The 22,805-nt window shown below is 54.7% G+C and overlaps 1 protein-coding gene across 3 annotated transcripts; it reads left to right on the top strand.

Moving 5' to 3' along the window:
- Window positions 1-1,668: 1,668 nt before the first annotated feature.
- On the top strand, window positions 1,669-18,366 carry NAT16 (N-acetyltransferase 16 (putative)). Of its 3 annotated transcripts, XM_083472817.1 has the most exons (5): window positions 1,670-1,819; window positions 7,020-7,159; window positions 10,946-11,164; window positions 14,111-14,335; window positions 16,695-17,320. In XM_083472817.1, the coding sequence occupies exons 3-5, from the start codon at window positions 10,976-10,978 to the stop codon at window positions 17,250-17,252; spliced, it is 972 nt and encodes a 323-aa protein (XP_083328943.1). In that variant the 5' UTR covers window positions 1,670-1,819; window positions 7,020-7,159; window positions 10,946-10,975; the 3' UTR covers window positions 17,253-17,320. The 3 variants fall into 3 exon arrangements, with proteins under 3 accessions (XP_083328944.1, XP_083328943.1, XP_083328945.1); XM_083472818.1 differs by lacking the exon at window positions 7,020-7,159 and having other exon boundaries at window positions 1,669-1,819; window positions 16,695-17,321; XM_083472819.1 differs by lacking the exons at window positions 1,670-1,819; window positions 7,020-7,159 and adding an exon at window positions 13,492-13,686 and having other exon boundaries at window positions 11,028-11,164; window positions 16,695-18,366.
- Window positions 18,367-22,805: the final 4,439 nt, after the last annotated feature.

The raw sequence follows: 22,805 nt of genomic DNA, 5'->3' as shown, positions 1-22,805 counted from the left end.
TGCTCTGTGTGTTTATTAATTCCATACTTTTATATCGCTATTAAAGGTTGCATATTTATAAACAATCTTTTTATCCACGCTAAAATCTGCTTTCACTGAGTAGATAAAGAGGAGAACGAGGTTTTGCTCAGGGGCTTCCCGGAACAGGTACCTGCTCGCGGACCGTGGGGGGAACAGGAGAGGGGAGAGGGAACGTGGATGGAAGGAAGGAAGGAAAGGGAAGGGAAGGAAGGAAGGAAGTAAAGGAAGGGAGGGAGGGAGGGAGGGAGGGAGGGAGAAAGGAAGAGCACACGGCCGGCACGACAAAGGGCCAAAGTCACCGAGCGAGGAAGGAAGAGCAGGAAAAAAGAGAGGAAATAAGAGCCCGTAGAGGAATGATACGCCAGGTGAGGGCGGAATCAGGCTCAAGCAGATGAGGAAAGGCAGAAGCGGAGGGCAGAGGAGTGGAAGAGGAAGCAGAAAGGAGGTCTAGGAATCCCCCGTCACCCGGGGGTCCCTTGTGGTGCTGGCTGGAGAAGGGCCCACCTCCATGCTGCCCCACTTGGGATCGTGGGGGAGTCGGGAAAGGGGCGCCCCTGGAGGCTGGTCTGGAAGTTGCTAGCAGGAGTGCTTCGGGGTGATGCCTTCGGCCACCGCGCCGCGCCAGTCCTGGCCTGACCCAGAGGCAGCGCAGGTCTTGCAAGAGAGGGTGCGCGCGCGCGCGTGTGAACCTACAAGTCACCTGGGAACGCGCTGGGCTCCCTTCGGATCTGCGGGTTTCAAGTCCTGCACCTCCCGCGAGTTTGTAAAAGACTAACGGTTTGAAAAATTTAATTTATTCAATTTGTATACCGCCCTCCCTCCGCAGATCTCAGGGCGGTTTACAACATAAGAATGCAAGATGAAAAACCCACACAAAATGCAATATCCCCCCCCCTTCAAAACCCCTCTCCATCATTTAAAAGGGATGTCAAAGGCTTGGAAGAAGAGGAACTTCTCCGCCTGGCGCCTAAAGGTTGTACAATGAACCTCACTTTTAATTTAAAAGAAAAAGCAGAGGCGAGGAAAAAATCCGCACCCAGAGCGGACAGGGAGCAGAGCGAGTTTTCAGCTGCGGGGTCTGAGAGGCTCAGGAGAAGCTTCTGAAGGCGACGCCCTCGCTGGGTGGCCAGTCCAAAGCGGCCTCTCCCTCCAGCAGCGGGTCCTTTGCAGCGGGTTGGTCTGGATGACCCCTGGGGGTACCTTCCAACGCTACAGTCCCGCGATTCCGTCGCAGCTCGTGAGCCTGGCTGCGCGCCTGCTTGTTGCTGTTGGGGGACTCCTCTTTTGCGCGACCTGCCAGGTGCGCTCTGGAGGGGGGGCGCATAACAGGTGCCATGGGGGGGTCTTCTGTCTCCGGCGCTAATTCGGGTGGGGTGGGGGCGCCGTCCTTCCAGCGAAGCCTGCGCGGGAGCATGGGGGGAAAGAGGGTCGTGAGCACCGTCTCCTTTCTGGGTCCTCCCCCCGCCCTGCGCCCTTGTCCCCAAATGCCCTCTCTCCCCACTTTCGCCTCCTCCATCCTCGTCTCTGACGTCGGGAGAGGAGGGAGAGAGCCCCCCCCCCACCGCGCCGGAGTGATGAACCCCCCGCCGCCCCGGAGGCCAGGAGAGGGCGGGGCTTCCCGGCGGTGGGCGGGGCTTCTCTCCATCTTTATAGGGGGAGGCGGATTCTCCGCGCGCAGCCTGGGCGAAAAGGGACCGAGGAAGAAGAGGAGGAGGAGGAAGAGGAGGAGGAAGACCCACCGACCCAGCCTCGGCTCCCGGCGTCCGCCCGGCTCTCCTTCTCTCCTTGCGCGCAGCAGGTACTGCGGATTGGGTTGGGGGGGGGCGCAGCTCACCTCCACCAGCCCAGAATCTCCGCGTCCTTTTTCATTCCGGGAGGGGGAAGGAGTTTCTATGGGGCCACCCATTTTTACGGAGATCGGCCTCAGGGAGGATTTTCGGGAAGGTGCGCGAAAGGGGTCGCCTGGGGAGAATAGATGGGAGGGGGCCTGGGAGCCGCCCTGATCTTTGAGGGGGGGGGCTGAGCGAGGACTTCCTTCCATATTTCTCTCCCCCACCCCCAGTCTTGCAGGACCCTCCCGGCATTGTCTTCTTCCCGGCTGCCGATGGGAGTTCCCACCCCCCCGGTCGAAGTGAGCTGGGAGGGAGACGCGTCAGACGCCCCCATCACTTCCCCACTGCAAAATCTCTTGGGGAGCCGCTCCTGGCTATGCCCCCCCGCCCCTCTTCTGCCAATTAATGCCCCTCCCGGGAATGGTCCGAGATAAGAGGGGGTCCATTTCCGGCCACCGCCTCCCAGCTCCTCAGAGAGAAGCCCCTCCCCGCAGGGGGCCTGTGGTTCGTCCTGTGAGGGGTGGGGGGGGGGCGGCGAACAGCCGGCTCGCCCAGGGATGCTTGGCGGCGGCGTGGATGCCCATTGAATTCTCAGGTGCCCCCCTCCCGCTCCGCTTCCCCCCCTCCCGCCCCACTTCCAGGGGAGGGGTGGTGTTACATTTCCTTTCTTCGTGCCTGCTATTTATAGGGCTGGGCATGTGACGGGGAAGGGGGGGCGTCATCGGCACAGATGGAGCCCAGAGGGGGGGCGAGGGAGGGAGGGAGGGATGGGAGATGGAGGGAGGGTGGCCAGGAATGATGAAGGAGGAGGAGGAGGAGGAGCGGGGCCTCATTGCTACCCCCCCACCCCACGTCAGATCTTTGGGGGGTGGGGAGGGCGATGAGGATCTCTCTGCGTTGCTGCAAAGCTCCTTGCTCCCTCCCCGCGCCCCCCCCCCTTCCAGCACCATCTGCTTTATATGGAACTGGTTCAATGCTGGGGAATCGGGGGCGGGGGCGGAGTCTGGTGAGGTGATCGTTTTAATTGGCCCCCCTGGTTAATTTCCATTCCCGTCAGTCTTGGCAGTTCCTGATTAATCCCCGTGAAGATCGATGGGGATTGATTGTGGGGGGTTGGGGAGCGCGGCGCCAGAGGTCACGCCAAGGGTATGGGGGGCGCAGCTCCCCCTCTCCCCACACATATCTCTGCCCCATCGCAGCGTAACCCCACAGAGTCACCCAATGGCCAGGACGCACAAAAGGCGGCAGTTCTTCAGATAAACTGCGGAACTCCCTCCGGCAGGAAGCGCCCTCGCCGGCTGCGAAAGAGGACCAGGCGAATTCAGGGAAGAGGCGGCGTGTTTCCTGCTTCTCCCTCTGTTGCCGGAATCAGATAACGCAGCGAAAGTGTCTGCGCCAGGGCAGTTTCTAGGAACCGCAAGGGGGTGGGGGGAGAGCGCCGGAGGGGGCGGGTAGTTGGCCATCCTGAGGAGAGGATGCTGCTGGGCCAGGCGGGAGCCCTTTGGCCAGTCCAGCGGCGAAGCTCTATTTATTTATTGGTTTATGGAAAGCGGATCTCCTAGACGCCTTTTGAGGACAGAGTGCCACAAAGTGGGTCTATAGCTGTGTGCGCACACATATAATCAAAGTGGGGCGTGTGGGGTGTTAGGCCAGAGGAAAGGCCTCTGCTGAGGGACATCATTCTGGGGGTAGTTTGTCCACCTTCGGTCCATGAGACCAGCGGTCAAGAAGGTGGTTTCTGGATCTGCTGCAGAGGGAAGTGAGGAGCCAGTGGGCCTGATCCAAGGAGGAAAACTCTGATCCTCAACCTCCGCTGCCTTGTGGGATATCTTCAGGAGAAGAAACTACTCAGGAGTAAACCCTGGACAAATCCACAGTGATGGTTGGAATGTTCCCTTGTTCGCCTCCTAGCAGCCCCTGCGGCCAAATCGGTGCCCAATGTCTTGGTCTGCTTTCCTTTGGACCAGTGAGGCTGAGAGGGGGGTCTTGTCATCTGGGCAGCCCAGGACCCCCAGACACACGACACACCTTTTGCCCCAGAGAGGTCATTTTGGGGCTGCTAATGCAGCTGTTTGACTTCACCCCTGGAGGCAAACTCCATTGTCTCTCCAGACAGACGGGTGCCGACAATGGTCAAAATCCAAGCCCCAGTGTTGTGCCACTGAGGAGGGGGTGATGACTCAGGCCAGGCCAGGGTCAGCAACAAAGGGGTGGTCTCTGTGTGGGTTCAGGACCACCAGCAGAGGGCAAACGGCCAAGATCCCTCAGAAGATTCTGCAGAGAGACTGGCTGAGGCCTGGACATTCATTGACTGCCTCCTGGCAGTTAAAAGGCCAGGTCCACCTTTGGCAGCCGTTGTCTCCTTAGGGGCAAAGGGGTTCCCAGCTGTGGAGATGCCACTCTCAGCGCTCTCTCGATCTTATCAGCGCAAAGGAGCCTCTGTGGACCTCAGAGTCTGGCAGTGGAGGTGTCCCCGTGGGGCTCAGGGGAGAAGAGGGAGACAGGCTCCTCCTCAGGAACCGAATTCGTTTGCTTAGCTTATTATTAGTCCCTGTGGGGCCATTGCTGAGAAGGCCCTGCTGCGAGGCTGGCCTGTCTGCTGAATCTCCTTCACTGGCGGGGGGCACTTAAGCAGGCCTGTGATGCAGCTCTCCAGGGGTGCGGTGGGGGCAGGCTTGCATGGGTGCAAGTGCCCCTATAAGTAGCCCATTCCCAAAGCAGACAGCTTTGCCCCTGATGCCCAGAATTGCAGAGAGGCACCTCCTTTGTGTGCCCTTTGCAGGTGAACAGAAATCCTTCCTTCTTGCCGTGTGTCACATGATTCCTTCCAAGGCCAAGACCTGGCAATGAACGCGGTTCTTTGGCTGGTGGTGTTGGAGATGAGAGCATTGGGGGGGGGGGAGAGAGAACCTGAGATCTCCCTCACGTGAAGCCCCTCCTGCTGCAGGAGCAAACGGATCCCTCTGACCCACCTGCAGGGAGATGGAAAATATCGGTCTTTCGAGTCTTTCCGCCTGGTTTTATATTCCAGGCCTCGTTTCTCCCGGGGCCTCTTTCGTCTCCCGGCTGAAGAGGCCTCGAGTTCCGCAGCATGGAATATTCATGATCAGTTGCTGAGGAAACGCGATCCCGGCGTCTCAGGTGCGAGTCCTTACCTGGGTCAAGGGCTTCCGGAGCTCAGGTCCTGCAAGCCAAGGCTGAGCTTGGGTTTCCAAACCTTGTGGACCTTGTGGTCACAGGGTGTGTGTCTGTCCTTGCCACAACCCCACAAAATCAGCCCCTCTTCTGCTTGCTGAGGTCCTGGTGGCTTCCTCCTTGACCTCTTCACTCACCACCCCCCTGCTAGCCCCAGAGGTCACAATTTGAGGAGACAGCGAAGCTGCAGTTCTTATTAGAATGACGAATTGTAAAGCTGGAAGGGTCTATGACAGGTGCCCCCCCAACCTCTCTGCTTCCAAACCTCCAAGGAAGGAGAGTCCACCATCTTCCAAGGCAGTCCATTTGATTGTTGGGTGGTTCTTACCATCAGAAAGTTCTTCCTGATGTTTAGTCGGAATCTGCCTTCTTATAGTTTGAACCCCTTGGTTCGGGGGTTCCTGAAGCAGCAGCAAACAAGCTTGCTCCATCTTCCACGAGAAAGTCCTTCAGATGATTGAGGATGGCTCTCATTTCATCTCTTAGTCTTCTCTTCTCCAGCCTAAACAGACCCAACTCCCTCAACCGTTCCTCTTCAGGCGTGGGAGATTCTCTGAGTTCCTCTGGCAGAGAGAGGATGGTGTCCATCAGTAAGGGAAGTCATAGTGCTGCTCTCTTCTGCCTCGGCCAGACCCCACCTGGAGTCTTGTGTCTGGTCCTGGGCACCCCAGTTGAAGGATGTTGACAAGCTGGAAGGAGCGCAGAAAAGGACAAGCAAGACGATGGAAGGTCTGGAAACCAAGCTTTGTGAGGAATGGTTGAAGGAGCTGGGGGTGTTTAACTTGGAGAAGAGAAGACGGAGAGTGTGGGATGTGAAACACAAGAGCAGTCAAGTACTACGTTCCTAGAGTGAACATGTTTACACATGGGGAGCAATGTTTGTCCAGCCAGCAGGTCAACTTCCTGTTTCCTTCTGGACTGGGACAGACTTCCTCTGCATGTGACTAAAGGTGGCCATGGCCTCACCTGTGCAGGTAACGACAAAAGCACAGGGCAGGGTAGCCATCCAAGAAGCAACATCTGCTTGGCCAAAGATGCTCTCTTGGCCTCCAGCCAAGAGAGGACAAAGGGACTGTCTCCTTATGAAATAGTTTCCAGGTGTGTGTTACTTTTCTAAGATAAGTCTGCCTTCTGGGATCCGATTGTGAACAGAATGTGAGTGAGTAAACTCTTTTTATACTTTTATAGAAGACAGTGCCGTGTCTTATCTTTTATGAGGGAATAAGGGGGAAATACCAGAACAGTTATTACAGAGGCTTTAGTGAGCCTGAGCAAACGCATCTGCTGTGAGTTTAAAAAGGGGAATGTTACTCTGCTAAATTGCGAACTTGTTTACACAAGTTGGAAAGGCTATAATCAGACAATATATCCTCTCCTGCATCCCTGAACATTCCCACAGAGAGGTCATCTGAAGGGATGGCACATGGAAAAAGGAGCCAGCTTGCTTTCTCCTGCTCTGGACTGTAGGGCTTCAGTGTTACAAGAAAGGTGATTCTGACTCAACATCTGGAAGAACTTGGAAGACATTAAGACCCGTTTTGACAGTGGAACGGTCTCCCTTGGAAGGTGGTGGACACTCCTTCCTTGGAAGTTTTTAAGCAGAGGTTGGAGGGCCAGCTGGGAGGGATTCTTTGGTGAGGATTTCTGCATTGTGTGGGGGTTGGACTAGATGACCCTTGGGGTGGCCCAACTGTACAATCAACTATATGAGGGGTGTGGGGAGCTTACATGCCCCCAAGGCAGCATCCCATGGCAGAGTGCTGAAATTGTGTGTGTGTGTGTGTGTGTGTGTGTGTGAGAGAGAGAGAGAGAGAGAGAGAGAGAGAGAGAGAGAGATTGGTCTTATGGAAGCACAGACCTTTTTTGTGTTTTTAAAGTCAGCTGGGAGCACTGTTTGCTCCACAACCCGCTCACCCCAAGGCAGACTGAATCAAAATCCCTTCCCTCGTTGTCCTGATTTTGTCTCCAAAGCGCCTGGGTTGAGGCCAGAGGCTGCCAGAGCCAGGAGCACCACCACCACCACCAGTACAACCAGTACCACCAGTTCCCCACCAGTGAGAGCGTCCCTGGGAGCAGATATCAGCCAAGTAACAACGACCCGTAAAGCAGAGGTTTCCTTTGTTTTTGTTTCCATCTGGTGTCGAACTTCTCACAAGTGGCTGTAGCAGCGGCGGGAACAGGGGTTCAAGGCACTGCGGCTGACTCTGGGAGGGGGGGCTGTGGGGAGGGGCAGGGGGGCCAGTTCTGGATTTTGGGGGAGGGACAGCGAACAGCACTAGGGCCACATCAATGGGGCTTTTTTCTGCAAGAGTCAGGATTGTAATTAGCTGTGCCTTGAAGAAGAGTCTCCCCTGTGGGGGGGGGACACATTTCCCCTGACTGCATGTTTTGCTTCCTAATAACATACCTGGGGGGCAAACTGTCTACTTGTAAGCCCCTTCTGGGAAAAGGGAAGCCTGGGGGCACCCCACTTTCTTAATGCACAACAAGGAATGGAACCATCCCCTGGCAGTTATCATGGATTTGGCCCACTGGGCACCTTCATTTTTGAGGTGCCAGCTGCAAAATGGGTGGTTTGACAGGACTCGGGTACTGTCTGGAATAAATGGGGTGGGGGACCCTCGCCTAAGTGCAGGAGCTCCGACTTGGTCCCCAGGTTATGGGGATCATGATGTCATACGCCCCACAGCCTCAGAACCCGGCTTCGGGTGGCACCAAAGTTTTGTGGGTGTGCTATAGTCCTAAGCACTTCTTTGATGGGGGGCTGGAGGGCTCTGAAGGCATTTTTCAATTTCTCTTAAGTTCCCACGCTTGGCAAATGTGGGGTGGGGTTGGGGGAGCAAGTTCCTAAGCTGCAGCTGACAACGCACCTACTTCTGAGTAAACCCACTGGAGTTAAGCAAGGGGGGGGGGTCGGGCTGTGGCCGGGACACGATAGGATAGGAGCTGTTTGTTCCCTTGACTTAATACTGCTTCCACCAGAAAATTGGGGTGCAGAGCAGGCTAGTCCTTTCCTGGATGAGAAAAGGCTCCCCCGATTTTTTCCTGTGGATCGATGCTCATTTTGTGGTGCAACAAGGGCTGGGGGCCACTGCTTCAACTCCCCAAACAAGGGGGAAGGCTGCCTAAATCAACAAGCTGGGTCTTTTCTCCCTCCCACACCCACTCAGGACAGTCCGAAAACTCACTCTGCCCACCCACCTCTGGCCTCTGCAGCCTTCGCCCCCTTTCAAATAACACAGAACCCTTCAGATTACGACATTCTCGCTTCCTCTGGTCTGGCTGCAGTTACAGCTGCCCACTTAACCAGCCGGTGTGTGAGAACATTAGAAGATTCAGAGCGGGGAAAAGGTTCAAGCAGCACGTAGCCAAACTATATTTCGGCATAGCTGACAGGCCAACGGAAGAGAAAGTGTTGTCATTTAGAACTTGTGGCTCCCAGTAAGTTTCTGAGCATAATTCAAAGGGTTGGTGCTGACCTTGAAAGCCCAAAACGGCCTCAAAGGCCCAGTTTCCTGAAGGAGCATCTCCACCCCCATCGTTCTGCCTGGACACTGAGGTCCAGCTCCGAGGGCCTTCTGGCAGTTCCCTCCCTGCAAGAAGCCAAGTTACAGGGAACCAGGCAGAGGGCCTTCTTGGTGGTGGCGCCCACCCTGTGGAACGCCCTCCCACCAGATGTCAAAGAGAACAACAACTACCAGACTTTTAGAAGACATCTGAAGGCAGCCCTCTTCAGGGAAGCTTTTAATGTTTAATAGGCTATTGTATTTTAGTGTTTTGTTGGAAGCCGCCCAGAGTGGCCTGGGAAACCCAGCCAGATGGACGGGGTATAAATAATAAAATATTATTATTATTGTGGACGTCCAATGTTGGATGATTCAGGACAGAGAAAAGCAAGCCCTTCTCCACGCAACTGTGGAACTCCCTGCCACAAGAGGCAATGGGCACCACCAACTTGGATGGCTGCGAAAGAGGAGGAAGCAAATTTACGGAGGAGGAAAGGCTGTTTCCTGTCTCCACAGTCGGAGGCGGTAAATGATTCTGAATACCAGTGGCTGAAAACCACCTTGGGAGGGGCGGAGAGTGCGGCTCTTGCACTCGGGTCCTGGCTTGGGGGCTTCCCAGTTGAGGCATTGAGTTGTCCCCTGTGAGGGCAGGATGCCAGACTAGATGGGCAGCTTTGGGCCTGATCCAGCAGGTTGTGCTGAGCTTCTTCTGAAGGTACCCTTCCCTGCCTCTCCCTGGGGGTGAGAAGCTTGCAGGAACGCAGAGAGGCTAGTTCTGCACTGGTTAGATCAGGAGAGTGGCCCCCAGGTTATTGGGGGGGGGCTCCATGTGGGACACAGGCTCAGCACACCTGATTGGGGAGGGGAGGGTTTTCTGTTGTGACACTTCAGGTAAAATGGATCTTGTTGCCCTGGCGGTGCTTCCAGGGTTACCTGGATTTTTCACCTGACGGGACAATTGGCAGGGAGAGTTTGTGGGGAGGGTGAGGAGGACCAGGAAGAGCACATCTCCGTATCCCAGCTGAGTCCTCTTCACACGGTTTGAGTCTCTCGCTATTCTGCACAGAGTTGGAAAACCAGAAACATGTGGTGTCCCATCTTAGTTTCCCCAGTAATCCCAGTTTCTGGAGTGGGTGGGTGTCAATGGATGAACATTATACCTCCGTGAAGAGACCTCACCTTTGCTGACCTCACCTTTCGGAAAAACACACTTTCCCCCCTTTCCTTTCACTTTACTTTTTTGCCTTTGAAACGTTTGTTTTTCCTGCAAACATGATTTGGATGAAGCGGCAACAGCGGAGGGTTTGGCTTTGACACACCGGCCTTAAGGAACAAAGGCAGCCCATAATAAGACGTCTGCTTGTTTGTATTTTGTATGCACCCTAAAAAACATTCCGGTCCGGAATGGCATCTTAAGGTGTGGCTCTGTGGAGGGGGGGGGGCACGTCTCAAAACAACCAGGTAGAAAGAAGAGCAGAGCCACAGAGAGGAACTGTAAGCAGGGCAGAGAAAACAAGATTTTTTTGGGTGGATGGGGAGGAAACATAGTCTAGAAGCTAACCCTCCCCATCACCTCCCAAAGCCCTGCTGTGCACAAGAAATATTTTTGCAGTGTGTGTGAGAGACAGACGGACAGACTGACTGACCGACTGACCAACCCCAGGCAGTGGGGGGGGGCAGAAGCCCAGAGCCTGGGATGGGTGCAGTGCTAAACATGGCCTGCCCCACATTCCCCCCGCTTGATCTCCCAAGGGGGCAGATTTAGGACAGATACCAGGAAGATTCCTCACGCAGCACTAATTTGACTATGGAACTCCCTCCCACAAGAGCCACCAACTTGGAAAGAGGATCAGACAAATTCATAGAGGAGGAGGAGGAGAAGCCCGCCATGGGCTCAGCGGTCTCCCTCCACAGTCAGAGGCAGCAAATGCCAGTCTCTGGAGAGGGGCGAGCTCAGCTCTCGCACTCGGATCCCATAACAGGCACCCGAGAGAACAGGAGGCTGGACAATTCCTGCCTTGCAGGGGGTTGCGCTGGATGACCCTCGGGGTCCCTTCCGACTCTCCAATTCTAGATGGGCCGTTCGCCTGATCCAGCAGGGATCTCAGAACTGTGGAGGCGGAAGGGACCCGAGGGTCATCCATCCCAACCCCCTCCAGGCCACTGCCAGGCCGGTCCCCTTTTGGATTTGGGACTTGTGGGTTGCGGTGGGTGGGGGGCACGCCTGCCCCTCCCTCCCCAGGCGGCAAAGCGCCTGGGGTGCCCCCCCTTCCTTGCCCTTCTGTGTCTGTCTAACCGGCTTGTTTTCAGAGGCCCCTGGCGCTTGGGGACCCCCGGCCAGCGCAGAGACCCCCCCCAGGGTGGTTTTCATGGAGGTTTATCTCCCTGCAGCCGCACAAGTCTGTAGCCTCGCGTGTAGACATGAAGCTGGAGAGCCCCAGTGCCGACTCGCAGCTGGAGTTTGTGGTGGCCACCGAGAAGGAGTTCGAGGAGATCCTGGCCATGTCGAAGGGCATCTACGGGGGGCTGGACTACCTCCCCAGCCGCTACCATGCCTGGATCCGGGAGCCCAACCGCACCGTCGTGCTGGCCAAGAAGAACGGAGCTGTGGTGAGAGCGGTGGGGGGGCCGGGCCGGCCAGGTGCATCCTCTCCCCCCTCCCAGGGCCCCCACGGTGGTCCCTGGGAGGCTGGGGGGAGAGGACCTCTGCCACCTGGGGGGCTGAAATGGACGGGGGGGGGTCGTCTTGGTGGGTGCTGCTATGGAGCAACTCGGACTAAGGAGGGCCCAGTCAAGTCGCTGCCTGACAGCGGGTTGGGCTGGATGACCACATGGGGTCCCCTTGCAACTTGTTACGGTTCTAGCCCTACCGTTGTTGTTTTCCTGCAAGGGAATAGGAACGGCAGTAAGCAGAAGCGAAAACCCTCAGAGCCTGCAAATGAAATTTAGCTGTGGCTCCTGTGTTGCAGGGTGGGGTTGAGCTAGATGACCTTTGGGGGTCCCTTCCAATTCTTCAGTTCCCACGATTCATTGCAGGTTTTTAAGGAGAGGCCAGGTGCTTCAGCTCCTGCACTGCCAGGGTTGGGCTGGATGACCTTTAGGGGTCCCTCTCAACTCTGCGATTCTGCAAAAAAAAAAAAAAAAAGGAAAAAGGTGATCTATAACCACAAAACCACCATGGAGGCGATTCAAATGATATAGTATCTCTCGCAAGCTCGGGATCAATAGGAAAAGAGCCACTGCGCAACCACATTTGAAATAATACGGTGTGGCGTTCTGGCTGCCTCATCCCGAAATGGATATCGCTGAGTTGGAGAAGGTTCAGAAGAGAGCAGCCAAAGCAACTGAGGGAGATGGAGCGACTCCCCTGTAGAGGGAAGGTTGCTGTGTTTGGGACTTTAGAGAGCAGGTGAGGGAGTTTGTGAAATTATGCAGGGCGAGGAAAAAAGTGGAGCGAAAAAGGCTTTCCTCCCTCTCTCCCAGCGCAGGAACTCGTGATCACCCAGGGGATCTGGTGCTGGCGATTCAGGGCAGAGAGAAGAAAGCCGTTTTTCATACAGGGCACAGATAAAGCCTCCAACTTGGATGGCTTTAAAAGAAATTCATGCCTTCTGGATCCCAGTTACTGGAATCTGCAGGAGGGCATTCGGAACCTGGGTTCGAATCCTGATTGTGGGTTTCCTTTTGTGGCACCTGTTTGGCCCCTGGATGCTGGAGCTAGTCGGGCCCCCACTGGCCTCATCCAGCTTCCTCAGGGGTCTCCTGGCCTCCTTGCACCTGGGGGAGGCAAACTGCATTTCCACGGCCCCGATCCAGGCAGATCTTCCGAGGAAGCGCTTGCTCCCGCGATCTTCCGTGCCTTTTGCTCCATAGCAGGGTCCTGAGCAGCCCGAGACCTCCTGGCGCCCCCTCCCACTTCTGTGCCCCTGGTGCCAGCTTCAGGGGGGGCAGAGAAAAGGGGTCCTTTGTGGCCCACCCCCCAGATCTCACTCTTCACACATGGCGGGTTTGGGGTGGGGAAGTTGGGGGAGCCTGGAGCTTATGGGTAAGTCTGTTGCACACGCGTGTGTAACGCTGGCACCGCAACTGGACGTGGTTTTCGCACTCGCCCCCTCCTCGTCTCCGGGGGGGGGGGTTCCAGGAAAGGGGGGAGGAATGGTTGAGAAATGGAGCCAAACTCCATTCAAAATCTGCTACCAGCCGATTCTGCCAATTTAAGTGGGAGCCTAAATCCTACAGGATGGATGCGATTGGACCCCCCTAGCCTTAATTGCATTTGGTAAGGACAGTGTGTGTGTGTGGTGGGGGGCACCCCCCAAATTATGGGATGTTTCCCAAAATCTGCAAATCTCAAACACATATCCTGCATAAAATCTTAGTCTGGACTGTTTGGGGGAGAACTGTAGGCTTATAGCCTTTCTCTCTGTGGGCCGTTACATGGTCCTATGGTGATGATGATGATGATGATGATGATGATGATGTCCTGAGGAGGCTGTATCCCTCCAAGGCAAGGGTTGGGCATTAAAGCCCTCACTTGCTGGGGTCACCTGCAGATGGAAAGAGCTTGGCACGCCTTCCATCGCCCCTCCCTCGGCCCAAACCCGCAGGCCGCTTAACGGTGACTCCCGGGCTGGGCTAGATGACCTTTGGGGGACCCCTCCTGACTGCAATTCCTCCAGTTCCGGTGCCTGGGCGTTCCTCACCCTCTTTTTCTCTCTCTTTCTCTCTCTCTCTCTCCCGTCTACTGATGATTTAATGGGATTCTTGTTTCCAGCTTCATTCTGGACTTTTCCTCTCTCTCTCTCTCTCTCTCTCTCTCTCTCTGCCTCCCTATCTCTTTCTCTCTTTCTCTCTATTTTTTAAAATAATTTTAATAAAAAGAAAAAAAAAGCAATGGATAAAAACCGAATGATTTTCGCTGGATTTTATTCACGTAGGTGTGTGGGGGATCAGGCCCCCCGTCCAGGAAGGTGGCGGGGGCTTCCCTCGGAGGAACCGTGGAGGGGCTGCTGCAGCGCGGATCCTAAATCCTTACAGTTCGGCCTCAGGACCCAAGTTTCCAAAATAAATGTCTCCCTCTTTCTGTGTCTCTGCTCTTGAGACCCCCGTAGCGTAAAGGGCCCCGTCCAATGGTACTAGTATGATCAGCTTACTCTGTGATCTTCCCTATATATAAATATATATCTATATATATAAACCCCTCTATATGCCTGTATATATATTTTTTGTTGTTCTCTTTTCGTGTAATTGCTTAAAAATGTATGCCAACGCTTGGCATTTGAACAGTGGTCCCCCCCCCACCCCAGACCTCTCTCTCTGCCTCCCTCCTCGCCCAACCCCCCTCACCCGCCCACCCCCACCTGCCCCCCCTCCCTCACCTAACTTTGTTTAATTAACGCCACCATTTTTTTCCAATTACAGATTTTTTCAAGATTGTAGGTGACTTGGTGCAGCGCACTCAGGGTTAAACTCTCTGCTCTCTCCCCTTCCCCTCCTCCTCCCCCCACCCTATATCTCCCCCTCCCCTCCCGTCCCCCCCCCCAACCCAACAACCAGATTGGGCTCCAGTCGGTCTACATCATTGACGCTGGGGAGACGGCTTTGGTGGAGGGGCTCCGCGTGGCCCCCTGGGAGCGAGGGAAAGGGGTGGCCGGCGTCCTGCAGCGCTTCTGCTCGGAGATGGTCAAGGAGAAGCACCCCGAGGTCAAGGTGTCGCGCTTGACCCGGGACGACAAGCTGGGACCCAAAGACTTCAAGAAGTACCGTGTCATCGCGAAACAGGTGAGGGAGCCTCAGGACAGAGCACAGGGAGGGAGGAACTCTGCGCATGCACAGAGACACTGGGGATCAAGCCTGGCTGGCAGGGGAGCTCCCAGGGCTTGAACCGGGGGACCCAACTTTAAGAGATCGTAGACTTGTAAAGTTGGAATTGTGGGGATGTGAATAGATGCTGAGAGAGCCTTACAGATCCTTCCTTCCTTGTGAGTTCAGCAGAAAGCATCCCTTTGCAACTTAGAGAGGCAAGTTTTAGGCCAGGGGTCAGCAAAGCTTTTCAGCAGGGGGCCGGTCCACTGTCCCTCAGACCTTGTGGGGGCCGGACTATATTTTGGGGGGGGAAATATGCCCCACAAATAACCCGGTGATGCATTTTAAATAAAAGGACGCATTCTACTCATGTAAAAACACGCTGATTCCCAAACCATCTGCAGGCCGGATTTAGAAGGTGATTGGGCCAGATCCGGCCCCCAGGCCTTAGTTTGCCTACCCATGTTTTAGGCTTTTGGTTTAAGCGATCCAGGATCGCTTTAAGGCAGACTGGTTTTTCCTGGTATTTGTCCCTTTTCTCCCCTTAAAATAATAATTGTACACAAACAATCTTGTAATAAGAGCATTTACAGTCGTACCTTGGTTCTCAAACGCCTTGGTACTCATCTGTTTTGGCTACCGAACGCCACAAACCTGGAAGTGAGTGTTCCGGTTTCCAAACGTTTTTTAGAAGCCGAACGTCTTTGACGCGGCTTCCATGGCTTCCGATTGAGTGCAAGAAGCTCCTCCAGACAATTTGAAGCCACACCTTGGTTTTCAAACATTTTCCAGATGTTCAAATGGATTCCGTTTGAGAAGCAAGGTACGACTGTCCTCTTGTTGAGGAGTAACTGATACAGCAGCTTTGTTCAGGCCGGCTTAAAATGCTAATTCAGCTTCCAAGACATCCTTCAGTCTAGCTTAAAGCAATGTCTAAGCTTTGGAGCTCAGACTTGCAGATGTTCTTACATGTTGGCTTGTTGGGAAGAGTGATGGAAAAAGAGAAGAAAGAGGATATTCCCAGGCAGGTGGGAGGAGATACCTGTCTATGCCCCCCCCCCCGGTCAGGGCACAGAGGGGGTGTCTCTCACAGAGTCCTCTCTACCAAACTTACAGGAAAACTCTGTGAGTTTCAGCGCCCACCATGTGCCCGTCTAACAAACCCAAATCTTAGTTTTGACTGCATGGCATTGTGTCCTTTCCTACTGCATCACGGTGTGGGACGCTGGTTTGACATCACCTAATAGGAAGTGCCTACAGAGGGTGGTGAATACAGCATGAGATATTATGGGCTGTCCCGTGAATCTGCTGGATGAAATAGCAGGCGATCGTTGCCTCAGGAGAGTGAGGGAAATTCTCAGGGATGATTATTCACACCCTGGCCGGCACTTTCTTGATCTCTTGCCCTCGGGCAGAAGATATATAGAAGCATGATTAGTCGCGCCAACAGGGTAAAGAACAGCTTCTATCCATGGAATAAAAAGATAACAACAGGGCAACTGACTTTTGGGTTTGGTGTGTGTGTGTGAGTAAACGAGGGGAATTAAGACTAAGAGAGCTGAGTGGGGGGGTTCTTGTGTAATCTCACTGCATACAAGTTGTACAAGTGACAGTAAAGTGTTTCTATTTCAATATCCCACAGGAAGGGACCCCCCAGGATTATCTAGTCCAACCCCCTGCAATGCAGCTGGCCAATATGGGGATTGAACCCACAGCCTTGGCATTATTGGCACCAGGCTCTAACCCACACAGCTATCCTGCAGTTCTATCACTCCAGGGGCCTGTCCCAGAGTGGAGAGAGGGGTGGTGCTTTGTGAAGAGGCTCAGACGGCCTTCCGGGTCCTTGAACCTGTGTCAAATAGGTTCTGGGGAGCAGCTGCCGGCTGCCCCCCATCCCAAGTGGGTGACTCTGGGCTCTCAAATTTCAGTGGTGCCACATTTTGGCACATCTCGCCTTCCATCGTGAGAGCCCTTTGTTGTGGCAGCCTGTCAGCTTAAGAACCCGGTTTGGGCAAAACAGCCGTGCCCCCTCTTCCCATGCGTGTTTCAGGACTGAGGTCAGGCTCCAAGTGGTGGGGAGACTGCAAAGAGAGAGCTGTGGGGTGGGGCTGTCTCTGTCTCTGCAGGTAGAGCTGCCTTCAGTTGACCTATGGTCCCGGGTTGCTTGTGCTCAGATCCCGAGAAAGAACTCTCTGATTCCATCTCAGGACCTTTCCAGGTGAGGAGACTGCCTTCTCCTCCATCACAACCTGGTGGAACTTCTCCTTCTGCTGCTCTGAATTCTTCTCCTTCTCCTCCTCTTCTTCCTCCTCTTCCTCTTCCTTCTTCTCTCCAGGGGATCCTGCTGGTGCGCTTCGATGCCCAAGAGCTCCTCTCCCGCCTTGACGCTGTGGTGCTGGCGCTGGCTGAGGCTGGCTTCTGCCCGGAGCCGTCCGAGCTCCTCCTGGAGAGCGAGGTCCCCGAGGTGGTTCTGCAGGAGTCCTTCCGGCGGGAGGTTCTGCCCAACCAGACCATCATCCAAGACTGGCAACCCTTCAAGGCCACCGCCGGCAACCTGGGCCTGCTGATGAAGAAGGACCTCTGCTGGGTGGTTGACCAGAAGGCCCGCCCCACCGTGGCCACGCTCAGCACCCGGCCCTTCCCCATCCCGCTGGGAGAGGACTGGTTCTACCTCAACATCGACGCCTTCGGGCGCGACCTGGCGCACGTCAAGAGCCAGCTGCTCCACCACCTGCGCCTCCAGGTGCCGGCCGCCCAGCAGGGGAAGGTCATGTGCCAGCTCTTCCTGGAGCCGGCCCTGTGGTTAGACATGGCCACCTTCTGCCAATCGGCCCTGGGTCTGGAGCTGGCCAAGGACTACACCGAACAGTACCTGCTGGAGTCCGACATCTGAGGGGTTGGGGGAGGCCGAGGGGGCAGCGGCGGGGAGCTCAGGGGTGGGGGGGAGAGGGAGGAGCGGCGGGGCCCCCTCCTCCCCTCCCTCTCCCCTCCCTCCCCCCCTCCTCCACCCCCAACTCCCCTGCAACGCAGCACTTTCTGAGCCTTTTAACATTTTATCCTGGAAATACTTGGTTACCCCGACCCAAACCCAGTGCCCCCCCACCTCCAACCATGACGTAGACGATGAAACCCCAGTTCTCCCTCCCTTCCCTGGGCAGCAGTTAGCAAGGTGGGTGCTTCGGTCCGGGGAGATGGATGGGGCAGCAGCAGAGAAAATGGGGGCGGGGGGCTTGGAGGAGGTTCTCGCCGGAGAGGCTGGCTGGTCCTTGCCAAAGCCTTGCCCACCCCCCACCCTGAGCAGCGGGCACCCATGGGTGAGAGAGAGAGCAGGGGGCCTCCGCGGCTGCCTCTGTTTTGAGATAAATAATCAAGCAATCCAGGTCTTAGCGCTGTGGGGAAACCAAGAAGAGTTTGGCCTAGATTCCATTTGCTCTTTGCAGCCCTCGGCTCTGATGATCATGAGCCGCTGAGATTCCACCTGGAACAGATCCCATCACTGCAAGCTCATCTCTAGGTCCATGAGGGCTAGAAACCTGGCTGTCTTTAAAACGCAGGCTGGGGTTCTCCTGGACGTTGTGGTGCAGCAGACACTTTTAAGGGAAGCCCATATGAGGTCCTGGGACCACCAGAGAGCCACTGGCTCCTCCCAGACTTTAGTGTGTGTTTTCGGGTGGGGGGGCAGCGATAGTCGCACAGCAATAGCCCCTTTCACTTGTGCAGCCCCCCGTCCGCCCCCTTCCTCCCCCTCCAGCCAGGCGCTTAGCAACAGCTGACATGGTGACGGAGGAGGAGCCCCCCTTGCAACGGTTGACATGGCAGCGGCTGAGGGAGCCTAGCAATGAGGCTGACGCACGGGGCGGCGCCTGGCAACGGTTGACGTGGCGATGGAGGCCGGTGATGTGATGACTGATGGCAGAAGGCAGCAAGGTCGTCGCGACCTCCCCGGCCCCTGCAGAAGGGACCTTGTGGGGCTTGGCGGGCCCCCCCCTGCCCCCTCCCCGTGATCTTGCCTTGCACTCCCCCCAGCCCCCCACCCCTTTTTCCCTAGCGCCGCTTTCAGACTGACCAACGTGCAATATTAGATTCTTGTAAATGGAGATATATTTATAAATCTATGGTGTGCAAAATGTGTGGGGAGCTTTCTTGCGCTGCGCGTGGCGGCCTGCCTGCCAGATCCCTCGGGGGTCAGAGCTGTCGGGGATCCCAGAACACACACAACACACACACACCCCAAATACACACCTGCCTGGATTTCCTCCGGTTTGTGGGAAACTGGGATCCTGCTCTCTGTGTGTGACATATCTGGAGGTGATGCCAAATTTTGAGTAGAGACACAGTGGAGGGGGGGCTTCTATTCTGCCTTGCTGGTGGGCTTAGATGATGATGATGATGATGATGATGATGATGATGATGATGATTATCAGCTAGCCAGTCACTCCTGGTGGGAGACCCTCCTCTAACCACCTGCCCCTACTAAACGCCTTTGCTTGGCTGTTCTGCCCCATTAGAAATAATGATTAGAGGATTCTTCAGAAGGGAATTTTCACTGTCTCTCTCACGCACATTCACAGAATCATAGAACTGGAAAGGGACCCCCAGGGTCATCTAGCCCAACCCCCTGCAATGCAGGAATCTTTTGCCCAACGTGGGACTCGAACCCCCGACCCAGAATTCCAGAGTCGCCTTGTCTGTCGATTGACCTCTCCATAACGAGACATATTTATTTATACACTGCATTTTCCGCAAACTCCTTGCGCATGGGGCGGTTAACATAAAGAAACACAACAGCCTAAAGATAGACGCTCTATATCTATACATTACAAAAAGTATACACGTTTGCCCCCGGTTTTTCCGCTTAAGATCTGCGGTTTCATTTGAAACGCCTTTGGAAGATACAGGACAGTATATCTTGCATCCGCCTTTGGAATAGTGTGTTCAGCTCTGGCGGCCACAGGAGGGGAGAGTTGCTCTTGGGCCCCGATCCTGCTCGTGAGTTACCCATAATGGGCATCTGGTTGGCCCAGGAATTGAATTATGAGCAAGAGAAGAAATTAGAGACTATGGTATTGTTGCTGTGGTATGAGAGGCCCCTGAGAGAACGGAAGGCTGGGCTTGGTGGGCCCTGGGCCTGCTTCTGCAAGCTCTTCTTGATGTCCTGACGCTTTTGAGCTGTTCTGGGCATCCATTTGTCTCCAGAGACGACAACGTGTTCCTAGAGGAGTGAAACTAGACCAAGGCATTAGCAGCATCGAAGTGGCCTCTCTGGAGTGCAAGCCTGGCCTGTGTGCCTGGAGATGACAAGTCTCCCCCCCTAGCTGAGGCGGGCCAAAGGAAAGCAGAGCAATCCAGTTTGGCTGCCAGAGTTGCTGGAAGGAGGCAGACAACGCGCCGTCCAACTACCTTAGGGACCCCGCTCAGGATTTGCACCTGAGCCCCATGTACCTCTACACAGAATACTTGAGTGTAAGTGAAAATACACAGCTCTCATGGAAGGTCAGGGGGGGGGAACCCCTCCTTATTTGTGTGTTTCTTTGTCCTGAAATCTTAGCAGACTGAAGAACCAGCAAAGAAATTGCTGGGGGTCGGGGGGGGAAGAGTGGAGGAAATGGCTGAAGCACGAATGGCACCCCACTTCCCTCCCCCCAAGAGCTTTGCTCCTTTGATCACCATACTGCTTGGACTGTATATCTTTTTAACCATCATGCATTTAGAAGACACCTTTAAAGCTCTGTATAGGGAAGTTTTAAGATGTTTGATGGTTTTTATATATGTTTGAAGGGGCCCAGAGTGGCTGGGGGAACACAGTTAGATGGGAGTACACTGATGATGATGATGATGACGGCGATGATGGAATAGGACAGGGGTAGGCAACCAAAAAAGCAGAGAAAAAATCACCTTGCCGACAAAGGTCCGTATAGTTCAAGCTCTGGTTTTCCCAGTAGTGATGTATGGAAGTGAGAGCTGGACCATCAAGAAGGCTGATCAACGAAGAATGGATGCTTTTGAATTCTGGTGCTGGAGGAGACTCTGGAGAGTCCCATGGACTGCAAGAAGATCAAACCTCTCCATTCTGAAGGAAATCAGCCCTGAGTGTTCACTGGAAGGACAGATCCTGAAGCTGAGGCTCCAAGACTTTAGCCACCTCATGAGAAGAGAAGACTCCCTGGAAAAGACCCTGATGTTGGGAAAGATGGAGGGCACAAGGAGAAGGGGACGACAGAGGACGAGATGGTGGGACAGTGTTCTCAAAGCGACCAGCATGAGTTTGACCAAACTGCGGGAGGCAGTGGAAGACAGGAGGGCCTGGCATGCTCTGGTCCGAGGGGGCCACGAAGAGGCGGACGTGACTAAAGGACTAAACCACAACAAAGGCAACCTAAGGCATGGGGTCGGATAAATTGTCCAGTAGCACCTTAGAGACCAACTAAGTTTGTTCTTGGTATAAGCTTTCGTGTGCATGCACACTTCTTCAGATACACAGGTACTTTGGACCTAATTGTTTCAAGCATATTCAACTGGGCCTATTGTGAAAGCCCCCGGCTTTGCTGATGATGAGCTGCAAGGTTTGGATGCTGAGATTTCACCTGTTATGGATCCCATCTTTGCAAGCTCATCTCTAGGTCCATGACGGCTTATTTGGCAATCACTCGTGGTCAAGTGACTACGGTTTTAACAGGGAGTCCGTAAGTGACTGTGGAGCCCAGTTCTGGATCCACACATCCTTCCACAGTGGGGACATGGGTTTCTGGGCAAGAGTTGATCACGGTGTGGATTTGCCAAGTGTGCCTTCCTCTTAGCTCATTTCTCCCTTGTGCCCTGAGTTTGAGTGTCTTCAAAGCCCATGACACCTTTGGCTGTTCTCCAGTTGGGGCACTTGCAGGCCAGTGTTTCCCAGTTGTCAGTTTTCATACTACTTTTTTGGGGGGGTTGCCCTGAGAGAGGCTTTAAACCTCTTTTGTTGACCACCAGCATTACGCTTTCCATTTTTAAGTTTGGAATAGAGTAGTTGCTTTGGAAGACGATCATCAGGCATCCGCACAACATGACCAGTCCAACGAAGTTGGTGTTGAAGAATCATTGCTTCAACACTGGTGATCTTTGCTTCTTCCAGGACACTGGCATTAGTTCGCCTGGCCGTTGTGGTGCAGCAGACACTTTTAAGGGAAGCCCTTATGAGGTCCTGGGACCACCAGAGAGCCACTGGCTCCTCCCAGACTTTAGTGTGTGTTTTCGGGTGGGTGGCAGCGATAGTCGCACAGCAATAGCCCCTTTCACTTGTGCAGCCCCCCCGTCCGCCCCCTTCCTCCCCCCCCCAGCCAGGCGCTTAGCAACAGCTGACATGGTGACGGAGGAGGAGCCCCCCCTTGCAACGGTTGACATGGCAGCGGCTGAGGGAGCCTAGCAACGAGGCTGACGCACGGGGCGGCGCCTGGCAACGGTTGACGTGGCGATGGAGGCCGGTGATGTGATGACTGATGGCGGAAGGCAGCAAGGTCGTCGCGACCTCCCCGGCCCCTGCAGAAGGGACCTTGCGGGGCTTGGCGGACCCCCCCCTGCCCCCTCCCCGTGATCTTGCCTTGCACTCCCCCCAGCCCCCCACCCCTTTCCCCCTAGCGCCGCTTTCAGACTGACTAACGTGCAATATTAGATTCTTGTAAATGGAGATATATTTATAAATCTATGGTGTGCAAAATGTGTGGGGAGCTTTCTTGCGCTGCGCGTGGCGGCCTGCCTGCCGGATCCCTCGGGGGTCAGAGCCGACGGGTGACCCCAGAACACACACAACACCCCCCCCAAAAAAACCACACACCTGCCTGCCTTTCCTCTGGTTTGTGGGAAACTGGTATCCTGCTCTCTGTGTGTGAGAGAGACAGGTGGCTGCTATTCTGCCTTGCAGGTGGGCTTAGCTGCACTTAGATGTACTTTAAGCTGCTCATAGCAGCTGGGAAAACCCAGCCAGATGTGCAGGGCATAAATAATGGGTAGGCAAACTAAGGCCCGGGGCCTGGATCCAGCTCAATTGCCTTCTCAATCTGGCCCGCGGACGGTCCAGGAATCACCGTGTTTTTACATGAGTAGAATGTGTCCTTAAAAAATAATAATAATACATCTCTAGATTATTTGTGGGGCATAGGAATTTGTTCATTTTTTTTTCAAAATATAGTCTGGCCCCCCGCAAGGTTTGAGGGACAGTGGACCGGCCCCCTGATGAAAAAGTTTGCTGAACCCTGGTATAAATAATAAAATTACTGTATTTTTCCGTGTATAAGATGCCCCCATGTATAAGACGGCCCCTACTTTTGGGGACCCCAAATTTAGAAAATAGGCAAATGCATTATCCATGTATAAGACGCTCCCAGATTTTTAACCTTATTCTGTTGGGAGACCGTCCTCTAACCACCTGCCCCTACTAAATGCCTTTGCTTGGCTGTTCCGCCCCATTAGG

Source organism: Podarcis liolepis (assembly GCF_965112155.1).
Source record: "Podarcis liolepis genome assembly, chromosome: 13".
Taxonomy (NCBI): Eukaryota; Metazoa; Chordata; class Lepidosauria; order Squamata; family Lacertidae; genus Podarcis; species Podarcis liolepis.
This window is presented reverse-complemented; position numbering and strand designations above follow the sequence as displayed.